At 31.1% G+C, this 18,497-nt stretch overlaps 1 protein-coding gene and 1 pseudogene across 2 annotated transcripts; one reads left to right on the top strand and one right to left on the bottom strand.

The window, feature by feature from the left end:
- Positions 1–2,624: 2,624 nt before the first annotated feature.
- On the top strand, positions 2,625–4,986 carry LOC111406453 (annotated as a pseudogene).
- Positions 4,987–12,200: 7,214 nt separating this feature from the next.
- On the bottom strand, positions 12,201–15,311 carry LOC111405264 (muscle M-line assembly protein unc-89-like). 2 transcript variants are annotated; one of them, XM_023034068.1, is made up of 6 exons: positions 15,199–15,311; positions 14,977–15,091; positions 13,905–14,256; positions 12,813–13,293; positions 12,600–12,658; positions 12,201–12,472 (listed from the first exon to the last, which is right to left on the bottom strand). In XM_023034068.1, the coding sequence occupies exons 1-6, from the start codon at positions 15,239–15,241 to the stop codon at positions 12,434–12,436; spliced, it is 1,089 nt and encodes a 362-aa protein (XP_022889836.1). In that variant the 5' UTR covers positions 15,242–15,311; the 3' UTR covers positions 12,201–12,433. The 2 variants fall into 2 exon arrangements, with proteins under 2 accessions (XP_022889836.1, XP_022889837.1); XM_023034069.1 differs by having other exon boundaries at positions 12,600–12,652.
- Positions 15,312–18,497: the final 3,186 nt, after the last annotated feature.

Below are 18,497 nucleotides of genomic sequence, written 5' to 3'. Positions count from 1 at the left end.
AATTTGACCACTTGAAAGTTGACCTTCACATTTGTCGAATGACGCCAGCCGGAATTTTAAATCATTGATGTTAATTCAGAGTCGGATGTGACTCCTAGAGAAAGCAGTATTTGAGGAAAATTGACTGGTTACAAGTTACGACCACTTACAAGACGTAGCAATTCCAAGTTGATACATAGGGTCATCGGAATCCACAAAATAATTGACCATCTGATTTTTGCAATCTACTGAGGATAAAGTTACGTATACAGAGCTTTTTTTTTTTAACAGAGATCTTACTGATCCCTCACATGGGGTCGATCCCATGTGGGCCACAATGCATTAAAAAATGAAGAAAAACATTTCAATCTCACCCCTTTGTGAGAATCATATAAGGATTTTGTAATGTGTTGGACTGTATGCCCAGCACTGCCCATCTACTAAACTTCAATGATGACTGAATCTGTACTCTCTCTCTCTCTCTCTCTCTCTCGCACTTAATGGTTGAAGTTGAAATACTCAATTATATATTTGTATGTATATCTGTAAATGAGTATGACTAAATATATTGCCTATTGTTATATATTGAGGCATTTTCAAGAATGTCCAATTTTAAGGGTATGAGTTGAAAAGTGTCCACTCATTTAAATTTAGTGTCAATTTATCTATTATGTCCTTAATGAAAAGCTATATTTTGAAATGATATTCTCGACATTTGATTTTTTTATCAATTTGTCACGAATTTTGAGAAGTGGCTTCCATGAGAAGTTACATTAAAATAAATTCGGATGACAAAAAAAAAAAGAAAATATAATACTTTAAAAAAATAACGTGAAAACAAAAAATATGATACTTTAAAAAAAAAAAACAAAAAAATCACGTCTCCGTGACACGGAGGCAAGTGCCTCTGTGTCACGGAGACATTCTCGACATTTGCCTCCGTGTCACGTAGACATTCTTGACATTACATATATCATTCTTGACATTTGAACACTGTTTCATTAAAAAAAAACGAAAAAATCACGTTTCCGTGTCAGGAAGACATTCTCGACATTTGTTTCCATGTCACGAAGACATTCTCGACATTACATATGTCATTCTCGACATTTGAATACCGTTTCATTAAAAAATAATAATAATAAAATAAAAAAAATCTCGTCTCCGTGACACGGAGACATTCTCGACATTACATATGTCATTCTCGACATTTGAACATCATTTCATTTGTCTAGAATGAGATTTTATTTTGAACATGACATTTCTCTACATTTGAAAATGTCGTTCTCGACATTTCTGAGTTAACGAAAAATATAACATTTATTTTGATTTGACATGTATACTTTTGAAATAAATATGGCAGGTTATGTGTCAAAATTTTATTCGCCAATAACAATTTTGCAAAAATGTCCATTTTTTGTCTTAGTGTGGAATTAAAAATTATTAATAAGGGTATTTTGGTCTAAATTTTTTCAAATTGGACATTTTTACAATGGTTTGCATTAATGGACATTTTTATAAATGACTAGATAAAAATGGACATTTGATAAAATTTCCTCTTATTATATTTTCTGTATGACTTGGGCGCAGTTGGGATATTGACATTTTGTATCGAATGAAGCCACGGTGTTTGAATTAGGGCCTGTTTGGGAGCAATTTTTTCACCAAAAAAATTAATTTTTTGATCGTTATTTCACTATTCCAATCGTCATATTTGACTTCTTCTCTCACAGGTGAACTCCACTTTTTTTCTAACGGTCAAAAAATCAATTCTCAAAATCACTACCAAACAGGCTATTAGTAAATTAACAAGTCAAATACTTTTGGCTCCCATTGTAAGAATATCACTGTAGTGCCATTTAAATGTTTACTTTTCAATAATGTATAAAATGTCAATACCTCTTATTTTTTTATATTTTCAATCCTATTTTTATATTTCATTGAAAAAAATATCATTTTTCTTTCATTTTCCTAATAAAAAATGTAAAATGATAAATATCCCCCTCTATTTAAATTTAAAAAATTATATATTGAATAAATTGCAATTATACTCCAAATTTTTGGTAAAAATTGCAAATGAATCCAAATAAGCTCTACCTTTCAATATTTTGGCGTACAAAGTCCACACTGAGGGAAGATAATAAAGCAGCTGAATCTGATGGTGATGAAGGAGGTTCTGCACCAGAGATTGTTCTTCAGTTAAACTTTCTTGAAATTAATGCAACAAGTGTATTATAATTGGCATGAACTACCTCGTCTAAAAATTTAAGCTATTATAAATATAGGATTATCGACTCGAAAGGACGAAAGCAGAAATGGGAAAAGTTATTGAAGAAAATCAAAGGCTGAAAATGCATTTGGAACGAATTCTGAAGGATTACAGGGCTCAACAGATGCAATACCAAGATTTTGTTAAACAAGAACCTAAAAAATCCTCAAGTGCATCTGCAGTTAATATTCAGCTAAACACAGAAAGATCTGAACTTATCTCTCTGAGCTTAGGAAGATAAAGTTCAAATGTCGACAGAAAAAATGATGAAACGTAATCAATAAGCAAAAGAAAAGTGGATGAAGAAGATAAAGCAAATTTGGCTCTTGGATTGGTCTGCAAGTTTAAAGTGCCCAAAACAACACCCGCCAAGTCTTCTATGAATCATCCGAGCCCTGAGAATGACATAGAAGAAGTAAAAAAGGAAGCCATAAAGATCTGGCCACCAAATAAATTCCCAAACACATTGAGAAATAGAGACGACGAGGTCTCCCTACAGAACCTGACGAAAAGAGCTAGGTTTTCTGTAAGAGTCAGATGTGACACACCGACGGTAAGTTATGTGTCCTTGTTCACTTGAGATTGATTTATGGACATTTTTAAGAATGTCCAATTTTAAAAGTACGAGTGAAAAAATGTTTATTCATTTGAATTTAATGTCAATTTGTCTATTATATCCTTAGTGAAAAGTTATATTTTGAAATGGTATTCTTGACATTTGATTTTTTTTATTAATTTGTCACGAATTTTGAGAAATAGCTTCCATCAAAAGCTACATTAAAATAATGTTTTTCGACATCTTATATGTAATTCTCGACATTTGAACATCGTTTCATTTGTCTAGAATGACATTTCATTTTGACCATGATATTCCTCTACATTTAAAAATATCGTTCTCAACATTTCTGAATCAATGAAAAATATAGCATTTATTGTGATTTGATATGTATACTTTTTCAAATAAATATGACAGATTATGTGTCAAAATTTTATTGGTCAATAACAATATTACCAAAAATGTCCTTTTTTGTCTTAGTATGGAATTATAAATTGTTAATACAGGTATTTTGGTCTAAATTCTTCCAAATTAGATATTTTTACAATGATGGACATTTTTGCAAATGACTAGATAAAAATGGACATTTTGTGAAATTTCTTCTTGATTTCTACCTCATATATTTTTTTAGTAGGAATGAAGGGACAAAAGAAACATGTCTCGAAGTAATGGAAATGAGTAAAATTTGAAACCTTATACATAGCCTAACATATGACAAGCGTAAATTTGAATCTTGGACGGCTACTTTTGCTGTAATATATGAAGCAAGTACAAGATTTACATGACTCGATAAAGTGTATTAGTATATTCGAAATTATAGCATTTGAGCTATGATGACCCTAGAATTTCTGTTATTATTTAGATGGATGATGGATGCCGATAGAGAAAATATAAACAAAAGATTTCGAAAGGGAACCCATTCCCAAGAGCATACTATTCGTTGCACAGTTGCACCATCCCGCCTAGTGAGAAAACAAGTAAAATATGCCTCCCGGGTATAGTCTAGTGGTGCAATGGACATGAGTGAAATTATCTTACGTCTTGCTGGCAGTCGTAGTGTGAGAGTTCGATTTTTCAGACATGAAATTATATTCCTTGTAGACACAGTGTACAAACAGCTCTTGTTCCCTGACCTGTTGGGGCTCATCCCACGATTTACCTATCTCACAAAGCTCTAGGAGAGAGACGATGAGAACCCTCAAGATTGGGGTTCAACCTTGAGAAAACTGGTAAAATATGTGATGGTATTTATTTGTTATCTTTTTTACCGCTATAGAAAGGCTACTTAGGTGTAGGGATGGACTCCACTAGCTAGGCCGCATAATATCTTGATAGGATTAAACTGGTTTACCAAGGACAGAACCATTACCCACTACTCACACCAGATAAAAAATTATCCAAAAAATACCCCCCACCCCCTTGTTGTTCTGTGAACCCCTGCCTTATCGCCCCAGCAAAACTCATCTGGATATCACTTGATCACAACATATGAAGGGATACACAACCATCCACTTCCTGTGTCAGCCACAGCACTGGCTTCCACCACTTCAGCTGCTGCCTCCATGCTAATTTCAGGTTCAAAAACCTCCATTCCAGCCTTTCCAGGGACAAATTTCAATGGACTTAACTTTGACTGCCCAAATTCACCAATCTCATCTTCGCCTTTGTGCCCATCAATCACCCTCGATCTCTCTTCGACCTCATTTTCATCCTCTTCATTGCCTCATCTAAGTTGACTACATAATTTTACTCAAAAGCATTCAACTACAATCTCAACTTTACTTCTTTGGATACAAATGCTTTCCCTATTTCTTGGACTAACGGGATCCATAACTACGGAACTCAATATTGTTCCAACAAGAACCAAATTTGTTCTTTTAACTTTGGAGCACAGCCTCAAGAAACTCTTCATCGGAAATCTTTATCATCACAAGATACCATTGCTGCTGCAGCTAAAGCTATTACGTTGAACCCGAGATTCCAATCTGCATTAGCAGCTGCTCTAAAATCAGTCATTGGCTCTGGCAGTGCCCAGCAGGGAAATCAAAGCTTGGCCGACAATAAATCTAGCCAAAATATTAAGTAAGGCGAGCCATTTCCTATTCTGTCTAGTTTTCTATCAGCCTCAAATGCAAACAAATATGCGCCGAACTTGCTGAACAAATCACATGACAGAATCATTTAATCTAATTGCATTTACATATATATGACTACGTTGAGTTTTGATTCATCAATGTACTCCAATAGTCGACCACATGAGGTTAAAATCTCGCGTGTTAGATTGTGACTTCTGTCATTAGATTGTGGCTTCTATTTATGCAAATTGTGCATGGAATGATGTAAGACGAAGAAAATTGAGCACATAGATGTTGAATTTGTAGGGAATTTACTTAAACATGCACAACAGAATTTAACAAATTTCAATTTCTATTCAGAATTCAGCTTTGTATTTAAATAAAAAATGTAATAAGAAATATACATTTACTTAATTTGCAAACTCCTTCGCGTTATTTCTTTCCAGCAGCTTGAATCTACCTCCCACAACTGTCCAATTGTCCAGCCTCCAATGTAATCCACACAGAAATAGACTGCAACTGCTAGGGTTTCTCACTTGTGCCAGCAAGAATAATGAATACCTTATGGACCTCATACCCTAACTGCGTATATATATAAACCCAAACAGGCTCGATCCGGTCCGATCCAATATTTAATTAATCCAATTAATTAAATCTGGTTCGTGAATTAATTAATCCAATTAATTAATTCGGGATTATAAATAACAAATTCAATTAATTAATTTATTCAACGATTGTTAAATTAACCGATTGACAATTTGCAATCTTCCAATTTTCTTTTGTGTGCGACCCATTAGGTTCCCGACCACTGCCTAACGTCCTGAAATATTTTTTTGATCTAATCAAAAATTGATAAATTAATACACCCTTTTAATTTATCGTCAATTTACACTCGCCGTCCCTGATTGACATCTAGCAATGTGTCAGGGCAATACATGTGACGGGAAATGTCACGTGGTATGACAAAACCAAATTCGTTCGTTTACCGTGAAACTATTATCCCTTCGTCAATATGATCCGATCAATTACGAGATATGGAATTGTGTCAATTTCGATCATTGATCATATCTTTCACTCCACTATTAAGTCAATATAAATCGAAAACTCCTTTTCGACTTATGAGTACACCTTGGCCAAGGATTTCATCATCGACTTAATTGAATGAAACGCAGATCATAATCTCCTACTATCTAAGAGTGACGAATCCTTTATTGATCAATCACAACCTTCATACGATTCTTGACGTACCCGAACGATGTCGTATTAGCGGCCCCTTTCAGAGCAACATCCAACACCGTCAAAGTATGACCGTCCTCATATAAGGTATCATGACGACCTCAAGTCAAAGGACCGATTCCACTACCGAACGTTAGAGATTAGCCACGGACACTCAGATAGTTATCCATGTGGAATCTCTTAGCGGGTCTCCAATGTTTTGTTCTATAACAAAACATCCACGTATTCATTTAAGTGTCACCACACTTTAGCTCGTGAGATCAGCTACTTACTTTACAAGTAAGAAATGCTACACGTGATGGTCTAACTGTATTAACGATATCCGTATCTCGTTACTACTTACGACCATGGTTTATTCAAGATCCAATTATATGTAATTTGTATCTCATAATCACAACTCCTTGTGATTAACAGATTACCTAAAAATTGGATCTTCGGATTCTATTATTTAATATTATTTATTACAAAATTAATTTAAATAAATAATAGATCTCGCCAGAATCAAATGCATTAAATATATTAAAAGTGTTTACAACCTAAATCGATTGGATTTGAGGCATAACACTTACAGACTTAAAGTGAAGAAAAATTGAATAATTGCCTGTTTATTTTTTCATTTATTATTATTATTATTATTATTATTATTATTATTTTGTATTGTCCTTTGTTTACTCTGTAATGAGGTCTATGATAAAGCCCCTAATATCAGAAGTAGAAAAACAACAATTATATAGATAGTCACGTCATTTTGAGGAGTAATTAAACCTATGTAATTGATAAATTTGTTTATTTTACTAGTTAAATAATATATGATTGAAGGAAAAATTATAGTAATACACAAAAGAATTAACCATCCAATTAGAAATATCTAAAGGATACGACTATGATCACCATTCAAATAATTTTTCACGGAAATAAAAGGTTATGAAACTCATCACTTAAAAATAATCCAACAAGAAATAAAAGGCCAAGAAACTCATCAGTACTTTTCACTAATCTAAGAAACGGTACGGGACAAGAGGAAGGAAATCGAGCACCTAGGAGAATTTAGTACCTAGAGAGCTAACACTAATGATATGAGACTAAGAGAATTTCTAATGGTGTTGTAAAACTAGTTGATTGATATTTTTAAAATCACTTTTGCATTCTCATTTACATACTAGTAGATTTAAATCCAAATTCTACTCTAAAGAAAAGATCCAAAAAATAAAAAAAAAAATTGGATGCATGTGGATTCGTAGCTTTTTGCCTGTTGTGGATCTAATAAAAAAGTAAATTTACATATTTTTTTTAAAATTTTTCGTCGAAAAACACAATTTGAATTTCCTTTGTATCTCTACATTGAAGAGGTTTTCGGTCACTTTAATTGGATATCAAAATCACAATTTAAATCTAATTGAAAGAATCATTGGAGATATTCTACGGGTTTGTTTGAGGCCCATTTTTTTGGAGAATAGATGTTGTAATGGTTATTTTTTGGAGAATGTGTGGCTAAAAAGTATGTAAAAATTTGAAGTTGCGTGTAAAATTATTTTATTGGGAGAATATCCAATTGAAAATGAGTGTGTGCAAAAATAAGTTTTAAAAAATTGAGCTCAAACAGGAGCTAAGGGTCCATTTGGCATATTTGTTGGGATTTGTAAGTAGAACTTTTAGATGTTGCATGCATGGCAGCGTAACTATAAAAGTATTTTTATATAAACTACGTATTTTGTTAACTAAACATTAATATAAATCTCATAATTGATCTTTCAAAAGAAATATTTATTTCAATATAATATAAAATCAATTAAATTAATGTATTAATGTGTAATTTCAGTTATATATTCTAATACAGCAACATATAACGTAGATTTGTAACATCATATATAAATAAAAGCTAATTACAACTTAAAATCATAAAAAAGAAGAAGAAGAAGATTTGCAATAATCCAAATTATTTGGAAATTTTGGAGATATTTAAGCCCTTGTTTGTCTCCCATTTTAGGAGAGAATATAGAGTTTTGAATAGTAATTTTTGGAGAATGTGTGGTTAAAATTTAAATTTTTTTATTGGTTTGTGTGTAGAATATTTTATTATGTGAATATGTGGTGGTGAATGTTACTGTAACAAACAATTTATTTTGATAAAGGATGACAAACAAGCTCTAAAGAGTAAAAGTTTCATTAAATTTGAACTCAAGATTTTGGAGAAGCTCCAAATTTGAGTGTTTTTGTGGTCAACAAACCCTTATTAACTTTAACAAAAAAATTCATATCTATAATATATTTAATATCATATCTAATGAGAATCATTTTCGAGATGATTGTAGCCCAACTACAATTCAATTATTTCAATAACACCTAACTTTTCATTTGTCAATATGTATTTAATTTACAAACTGTATCACAACGAAATTCTTGTTCATGCATATTTAACTAGTATTAGAGTAATATTATTTATACTAGCTCACTGTTATAGTCGTCCTACGTAGCATACACGTGACCGTTAGTGACTTGATACATTAATATGGTAGTTTTTTATTGCCTTATACATTAAGTTACTAATTGCCACATGTGTGTCATGCAGGGCGACTGCGGTAATGAGTGACTGCAAATAGGAATATTTGTCATTCATCTTCATTTATGCATTTAGTTGTAATTTATGTTAATTCATGTATCGTATTTGCCATTCATCTTCATTTATGCATTTAGTTATAGTTATAATACTCACATTTAACTGCATTTTACTATTTACTTGCATGTATATAATTAGCATTTTATTTTCAGGTGCTTACATTTCTTTCATATTTAAATCAAAATGGTGAATAAGGAGTCAAATACTTTCACCGTAGTCATAAAGAATTACAGAATAACATGCAACGCACGTTCAACATTAAAATAGTTTTACCAAAAAACACTTTTAAACTTTGGAAAAGCACACCAAAGCACATACATGCCTAAACATAATCAAATTGATACAATTCTTCTTTTCGAATAACTGAAACTCTCGTATATATAAATAGATTATTACTCTAACTTTTAGTGTCCCAAATGAACCAAATGGTATATAGCATTTATTACAGCGTTGTCACTATTTATATTTATGAATATACGTATACATGGTCGATCCATTTCCCATTCTGTCTAGCAATATTTGTGAACAAATCACACAAAAAAGATCATTTCATTTGGTCACACTAATTACATATATGAATATATTGATTTTTATGTATGAGATTGGAATCGCATATGTTAGATTGTGACTTATCATTATGCAAATTGTGCATGGAATGATATGATACGAACAAAATTGAGCACACAGATGTTAATTGATGGTGAAGAAAAGTTGAAAAAATAACAGTTTATATATTTTGAACTAAAGTTTATGATAGAGATACCCCTGCTTTTTAAAGTAGAAAAATAACAAATATATCGATACATAAAGTTTATTATGAGTGTCGAATTAATCTGGAAATTGATAAATATGATGATTTTGGTCAATTTCATAGCCATGCCAATGATGCAAGACTATGACAACTCAATAGAAATAAGAAGTCTTTTAAAAGAAAATAACGAAAACTTTCAAAAAAAAAAGGACTATTGCTCAAACCGCAGTGTCCCCCAAAGTGATACATTCCATCCCTATTAAGTAGATTCGGTATGTGGAGTATGCCAATGATCTGTTTAATTAGTAATCATTTACAAATAATATTAAAATGGCATGTGATCTAATCGACTTAGATTAAGCATCAAATATATGTCGAAAGGCCTATTCTACATTCGAAGAAACACCAAATATTTGTGGAAAAATGCTATTTGTGGCGTTTGCAGTTGGGTGGAGCAGATTTCTTTGGTGGAATTTTTTTTTTACTTATTTTTTTTACTTAATTTAAAATAAATTTATAATTATCCTTTTAAATAAAAAAAAAAAAGGTTAAATGGTTTCGAAAACTAGAGACTTAAAATAACATAAATATAAATGGTTGAGAACGATCAAAAGTCTACATTTAGTTTAGACTTCAGAAAATTTATATGTCATTTTCCGTACGCTACATATATTATTCAACCTATGCAAAATTAGAAACAAAAATGTTTATAGTTATCTACAATTATGTCAAAAACATCCTAACTCTCCTCGACACTAAGCTCCTATTTGATGGAGATTAAAATTAGCTTTTTTAATAAATTTTAATGAAAGATGTGTAGTTGAAAATTTGTGGATTCATAAAATGTGATTAAAATTTTAATTTCTAACAAATAAGATTAAATGAGACTTTTAGCTAGTCCAAAATCAACTCAACTGACGCTGGATGAATTTTAAGAAAAAAATCCGCTTGAAACGATTCGAACATGGCAGCCAAGCCCAAGTTTTTGCCAATAAGCACGTGGGGACAGCTGATGGGTGCAAGAAAGTAACAAATATAACAATAATACATCCATTAATAGGATTGAATTCATCAATGACCCCCCAAATTTAAATTTAGTGTCACTATAATCATCCAATTTGATTTTGTTTTTATCATCGTCACTCAACTCTATACTTAGTATCACTATGTCCACCCAATTTGATTTTATTTTACCATGATTACCCAATTTTATATAACATTTCATCATGAACGCCCAATTTCGTTTCATTATTTTTACTAATTTTAAAAGGGATAAAATGATAACTTTGCATTATATATATATAAGTTTTTATATTTTAAAAATGTTTTTTCTAATAAGTTTTTATTTTACTTACCGTTTTACCCCTTCTAAAAGTAGTGAAATTGGTCAAGAAAAAAAATTAGATGATCATGGTGGAACGTTATATAAAATTGGATCACCATGGTGAAGTAAAATTAAATTCAATGATCATGATGACACTAATCATAGAGTTGAGTAACCATGGTGGAATCAAAATCAAATTGTGTGGCCATGTTGATACTAAGGATAAAGTTTGATGGCTATTGGTGTCTTTAACCTCCATTAATATACTCACGCGTCTATATACAAAAGGACAATACTATATGTAAATAATTTTTTTATTCAATTTTTACCTATTACTCACAATAGGGGGTGGAGACCACACTTGAAAATTTTTATATTCACGTGGAACATGCATACATTTTGAGAGGGGGGACAAGTTTCGATACAAATGAAATTGTCCATATACAAAATTCTCAGTAAGGAATATTTTTTTATTTTTTATTTATTTTCATTCTCTCTCTTTCTCGGCTACACAAGCCTCATACTTCACATCCTCAACCAAGGGATTTGAATCGATTCATCTCCCAGGTAAACAGATATCCTTTACAAAGTTCATGTAGATATTTTGTTTTTTATTATTTAATTAATTGAAAGTAGATCAAGAAAGATTGACTTCGAATCTTGAATTCTTGATTATGATGAACAAATAAGAGTTGGGCTGTGTCTTGTGTATAAGCATAAGAAATCTGGGTTTTTGATAATTAAGATATGTGGTTTCATAATAATATTATACAAAGCAGTATAAGCTTATGAAGTTGAACTATACGGTTTACTTTCTCCACTCCACACTGATCCTATGCTTTGATGCTTTTATCTCAATTGTTAGCTTATTTCTCATCAATTAAGAGCTTGTTTGGTACAACTTTTACGTCAATTAAAATCAATTTTTTTACCATTATTTCACTATTTCAATCGTCATTTTTGAATTCTTTTCTCTCACTCTGATCATTATATGAACAAGTTTTGTGATTGATGCAGTCATTATTATGTAATCCAAACCCTAATTCTCCTGCGAATTTTGAAGCTGCTAGGATTTTCTGTGAGAATAAGCGGGAGTATAATCGTAGAGTCCGGCAGATTGTGGAGACTGCAGATTGATTCCCAAGTGCATGGATACAGTCAATGAAATAATTCCGAGTTCGAAAACTTAATTCCTTAAAATTTGTCCCTTAGATAATGCACTCAGTATTGGCACAGATGCAACATGTATAAATATAACTGTTGACTTTTGGATTTGTAAAACTCTGTATCATGTAATGGGTGAATTAGATAGAATTGTTACATTGATTTGCATTAATGAAAATATTTTCAAGGAAAAATGGGTAGCCAAACATGTGAAACTACCTCATTAGCTCACTTTTCATCGAACACCAAAATATTAACGCATTGTATAAAGGTAGACAAATACACAAAGATCCTTAACATACTTCATAAACACACGAAAATTACAAAATTCACAAATCACACCCAACAAATATGCCCACCTTAGACCATTCAGTATTCTATAAAAACCAGAAAGAAAAAAAGTTCTACTGAAATTGACAAGCCAAATAAAGCTACTATTTTTTTCAGCAAGCTTAAGTTGTTTCCCTACTCTTCTGTTGCACTGATCTCGATCTGGGGAACAGCCTGAAAGACGCAAAATTAAAGTTATAGTGACCATATAGAAAGAGAAAAGATGAAATGCTGGAAATTTTTTACGTCCAGATCATAAAGTAATGAATATAAGTAAATAAAATTATTAATAGAATCTTACAAGGTTTTCTTTGTTCTCTTGAAGTGTTTTCTCCGGTGAAGAGGGAATTGGACCTGTAACTATAAATAAAACAGTTCATACAACAGTCTATAACAATTAACAAGTGTATCTATTTGTAGTTGTCACTGTTTTGAAACATTGAAAAAGGTATTATTCAAATTGAAGCAGAGAGTAACGAAAGTAATGTGAGATAAAAGGAATTGATACCATTACCTTCTCCAGCAGAATATTTCTTTCCCTGCTTCTTCAACTTATCCTGATCTTTAGCTAACTCTTGCTTCGTTGGTTTCTTGGGATTCTTTTGGGTACTATTACGGCCCCTAACTTCTGATGAAGATTTTAAGTTTGTCACATCCTTTTTCACTGATCTTTTGATCCTATTAACAGATTCATCCTTCTTACTAGTTTCCTTGTTTGATTCTTGTTCTCCATGAATTTCATCAGCATCTGTGTCCGATGGATTCGGCTTCAGCTTCTCAGCATCAGTTATCGAAAAAGTAGAGCTGTGAACATCATCATCAGGTAATTGATTTCCTTCTTCAGGCACAAGAGGACCAATGTTAGAGGCTTGCAACTGCTGAAAGTTCTCTGATATCTTATAGATCTCAAACAGCTCGTTCACAGATTCTCCAAGTTCAGAAAGGTCATAGCGAGACACATAGGATTTAAGCTCATCCCTTATTTTCTGCAGGGGCTTAAGACATTGTTTTAAAACATGAAAGGAGAAGGTCAGCACTCGAGCTATAATTTAGGTGCGAAGTATATGAAATCGAACTCGAGCAAACAAATTTAAGATCAGAAATTAAGTGCAAAGAAATAAATAATTTCCTGGCTGTCCTTGGTACTTCACATGATGTTCTTGTCTTCAAATTGTGCAAGGCATGCATAAATTCATATACAGCCTATTTTGTATTAGATTCCTAGACATGTTCCTCTTGTTCTTTGTTTACTTATAGATTTTCCGAGAACTGGAAAATGGCATTAAGTAACTATATTGTTAATTAGTGCCTAATTTCAAAGGAAGTTCATCATAAAGGATTCCATTTCTAATCTCGTGAAGCTTTTAACCTTCAGAGTAATTATATCTAAAGGTTCTTTTTGGGGTCAAAACTTAATTATTGTGGTTGTTAATATTGAAAAACTATATATACAAAATGAATCCTAACCAAGATTATGATTAAAGTTCAAACAAATCTCAAACTTTCATCATTTGTGATAGTTAAGACTAGCATTCAAACTTTTAAAAGGTTAAAGGGACAATAACAAAAGTTTAGCTAAACAGAGGTGGAAAATAATTTACCATACCTCACATCCAGCCTCTAAAGCAAGTTCAAAGAAGCCAAGGGATATTTTGTGTTTTGAAGCTGATTCAGAGAGCTTAATCTGAGATAGCCAATAAGAAGATGATGATAGAATGCAGAATTTCCTTCGACTCGATGATAAAGAAACATCAGAAACTGGTGACTTTCCTTGGTTGGCTGCAGACCTCTTCACTCTAGCCTCAGAAATTGGGGTAATATTGCCAACTGATCTTGGAGCCGTGCTGGCAGAAGACTTGGAAGGAACAGACAGTCTTCTTGGCGGCTTTGCAGATTTCTCCTTGCCAGAGAAATCAAGAACAGCCACGCTCTTACTCACATTTGATGTAGGTCTTCCCCTGGACATATAAATCAGAACTTAATAGTAGCAAAAACTTCTGCTAGACAACCCAATAACTAAATTTTTTTTTTAAAAAAAAAAGGGGAAACTAGTGCTTCTTTAATAATATTTGCTTACTTTTAAAAGAAGGTTTTCCTAAATTTATTTTTTATGCATTTTCTGGACTGGAGTAGAGGTTATGAACCAAGAGAAAGGGGAAAAAAATACTTTTATGATGCTTCTTCAATATAAATCCTAAACAAAATGCAGAGCCAACCATCACTGATATTTTTAAAATAGAAATTAAAGAATTTTTGCACTAAATGTCTAAAAATTCACTGGAATTTTTAATGTAGGATTGGAATTCATTTAGTCCAAGAAAAATGTACACAAAAAATTGAAACTAATTCTCACTGTTGTGGGGGTAAACCAAAAAAAAAACGTTATTTTCCGAAGTTTTTGGGATGATAAATCCGTTTATTTGATTCTGAAGACATAATTAATCACAATATATAAAGAAAAAATCACCAAAAAAAAATTATAATTCTTTACTCACTTCAATCATTCTATAGTTGAATCCCACACTAACAGTCAAATGAAAACCCCAAATTACTTTAAAATAGATATTCGAGTTAAAGTAAAGAAAGTAAATTCTGACCACTAAATTCCAAACTCGTACGAGAATCGTAATATCAAGCAGTCAAAACACATGCTCAAATTAAAGAAGAAAGAGACAGACCTCTTGGAGACAGAGGAGTTTGTAGAATCAGTAGACGGATGGTTCTCTTCCTTAGATTTCATAGATGATCGAAGCGGATAGCGAAGGAGTTTTGAAGATGATTTGCCAGCATCCACTGTAAAATTGACACGCGCGCCCAAAAAAAAAAAAAAAAAAAACTCATAGAGATAAATAAAAGTCATATAAAACCCTAGTCAGAATACAAAAGTAATCGAAATATACCTGAGGCAGGGGATTGAACTTTCGTAGTGACCGAGTCCTCCATAGAGATTTCTGAAATTTCAGAGAACCAAAATTAACTGAAAGAAAAGAGAAGTTTTTAGAGAGAGAGTGTGTGTGAGAAGTGCGTGTATATATGCGTGTATGTGTATGGGCGGGAAATCAAAAATCAAAAAATGAATGATTTACAAAGCGGATTAAGGGAGGGAGTGAATGTGGGGCCGGTCTGGTGGATATGGGGCCCAATAAGACTTATCCGTTTCAAAAGAGCCCTCATAATTTTGAATTTCAAATTTTAAAATTTCGATTTATAATGACTAATATCTTAAAGCAAATCACTTTTTTTTTAATAATTAAAGAATATATAAGTTATTGATTTACTTAGCTCCTATTTGTTAAAAATTAAAATTATCAGCCTGTTTGGGAGTGATTTTTTGGCCTAAAAAATTAATTTTTGAATCGTTATTTCGCTATTCCAGTCGTCATATTTGACTTTTTCTCTCACAGGTAGACCCCGCTTTTCTTATAACGGTCAAAAAATTAATTATTAAAATCACTCCCAAACAGGCTCTATACTTTGAGCACCTAGTTGTATCTTTTTAGGATAATTAGCATAAAACGTCCTTATCTTTTAATGTGCAAAACGTCCATACCTTTCATTTTTTGATGTTTTCATCGTTATTTTCACTTTTCATTGCGAAATATCCTTTTTTTTTTTTTATCTAATTTCTCAATAAAAAATGTAAAATAACAAATATATCCTTCTATTTAAATAACCACATAAAAAGAGAAAAAGGACAAATTGTAATTATACTCTCAAACTTTTTAAAAATTGGAAATGAGTTCAAATAAATTACTAAAAAGGTAATTAGCATAAAACGTTTCTACTTTTCAATAATATTATGCAAAATTTCATCACCTTTTTTTTTGGCATTTTCACAATTATTTCACATTTCATTGCAACAATAATCATTTTCATCCATTTTTTCAATTAAAAGCTATAAAATGACTAATATGCCTTGCTATTTAAATAAAACAAATAAAGAAAAAAAATAAAGAACAAATCGCAACTATATTCCCGATTTTGTCAAATTTATTTGTATTTTTTTGAAATTTTTGGGTGTATAATAGCAATTTGTTCTTATTTATTTATTTTTATTTAAACAAGATAATATATTCATCATTTTATCACTTTTAATTGAGAAAAATGAATGAAAAAAATGATGATATTCGAAGTGTAATTTAAAAACAAGGGTGAAAAATGTCAAAAGAAATGAAAGATATTGAAGTTTTGCAAATTAATATTAAAAAGTATGGATGTTTTGTGTTAATTATCCTTCTAATAATTTATTTAGACTCATTTACAATTTTTTAAAAGTTTGAAAGTATAATTGTAATTTGTTCTTTGTTCTTTTTGTGTTTATTTAATTAGGAGGTTATATTTGTCATTTTACATTTTTTAATTGAGAAATTGGATGAAAATGACATTTTTTTCAATAAAATGTTAAAAATAGGGATGAAAATGCCAAAAACTGAACTGTACGAATATTTTGCATAATAACATTGAAAATGTAAGCATGTTTTTGTGCTAATTATCCCTCTTTTTAAAATAAAATTCTTTAGAAATATTTTGCATCTAAATTAAAAAAATAAATAAAAATTCATACTTTTTAACCACATATTCACCAAATAATCACCATTCAAAACTCAATTTTTATAAAATAATGATTATCAAACAAGGGCTTAGTAAATTTGGATGAAATTTGATAAAATATGTGTTTTTAAATTTGTAATATCATGAAATATGTGGTTTAAAATTAATTATTGACTTTAACTTATATTAAAATTTCAAAACAGGGTTTAGTTCCTATTTTATGGTGATTAAAATCAAAATTTTAATTTGAATTAAAGTTAACAAATAGTTTTAATAACATATCTCGTAATATTCACAAATCTTAAACCGTATGTCTCATCATTTTTTTTTTATATATAAAAATCTACTGAAAATTTAATTTTAATTTATACCAAACAAGAGTTTAAAATCAAATCATATTTTGACCTTTATTTTTATGTCTTGACTTTGATTATTGTAGATATTTGTCCAATATGAAAAATAATATAAAAGAAAAGGTCTAAATGATTAAATGAATTTTTGATTTTGTACCCCTATTGTACACATGAGCATGAGCACGTAATTAAACCATCACATGCCCTTATGACCTTTTCAAAATTACATACCAAATATATCCCTTGATTTTGCTAAAAATTAAAATTTTGATGAAAATGGCCCGATCATTGCTTGAAAAAGAACAAAAATTACGAGTCTCACGAAATATGTGATTAAAAATAAATTTTAATAAAATGGGTAAAATAAAGGTGTAATAATTAAAAATTATACTCTTGTAACACTAAACACAATTGTACATGTTATAATTTTTGCTCATGCAAAAATTTGCATGGACACCTGTCCGTGTCAATCTCCTGTTCACCACTTCTCTAGATGAGTTTAAAAGTTGAACAATGTTATTCATTAGTTGTGATTGAATTCGGGTTTTTGGGATGGGGTCGAGGTCGTTTGAGATCATCACACTCAATCCAAAGCTCGAGAGGTCCACGTGGATCTCGTTCAGCATTGAGTTTGGAGTTGAGAAAAGATATTATATGCACAGGCAGGGATGAGTGCGGAGTATCAGACCAGGTTATTGATGATCATATGGGTTGGATAAGGGAAAGAAAGAGGACACACAAGAATTACCTTCTCTTTATTGCTATTTTGTCCCTATATAATATATACTAGTATTATGCTTTTTAATGGTAGGATTAGACTATAGAACATGACGAACAAGAACTCAAAATTCAGGAATCCTATTCGATAGTGTAAATCTCTATGTGTTTGATCTACGAAATTGCAAATTCATGCCAAGGTTTTGATGAGTGGATTGTTTTTCGCCAATTATGTTGACTTGGGTTTGAGAAGAAGAAAAGAAAACAAACAGCGTGACAAAGGTATTTAATCTCGTTTGTGAGCAGCAAAAAAAAGCTTCTCGATCAGTGATCAAACACCCACTATCTATACAATAAGATTTATTTATATTGCAAATAAAACATAATTATTATGTAAAACTCTATGATTATGCCATCACCTTAAAAGTGACTTGTCTTAAATATTTAATTTAAACTTATAATTATGATTCAAACACTACTTTAAAGCACAAATTTTAAAAGAAATTAATGATATGACATCTATTTTCTATTTTTGCCTTTCTTGAGGTCTATTCTAACAAGTTATAGTATCAGTTCCA

The sequence above is a fragment of the Olea europaea genome, chromosome 12, assembly GCF_002742605.1.
Source record: "Olea europaea var. sylvestris chromosome 12, O_europaea_v1, whole genome shotgun sequence".
Classification (NCBI taxonomy): domain Eukaryota; kingdom Viridiplantae; phylum Streptophyta; class Magnoliopsida; order Lamiales; family Oleaceae; genus Olea; species Olea europaea.
The sequence above is the reverse complement of the archived record's forward strand: the minus strand, read 5'-3'. Positions and strand labels throughout refer to the sequence as shown.

What these genes read in the sequence shown, in the direction of transcription:
- LOC111405264 (XM_023034068.1), bottom strand. Translation starts at nt 15,241, where the DNA reads ATGGAGGACTCGGTCACTACGAAAGTTCAATCCCCTGCCTCAG. An exon ending in AGTTCAATCCCCTGCCTCAG is followed by an intron (nt 15,092 to 15,198) that starts GTATATTTCGAT and finishes TCAATTTTACAG; the next exon opens with TGGATGCTGGCAAATCATCT. An exon ending in CTTTAGAGGCTGGATGTGAG is followed by an intron (nt 13,294 to 13,904) that starts GTATGGTAAATT and finishes CAATGTCTTAAG; the next exon opens with CCCCTGCAGAAAATAAGGGA.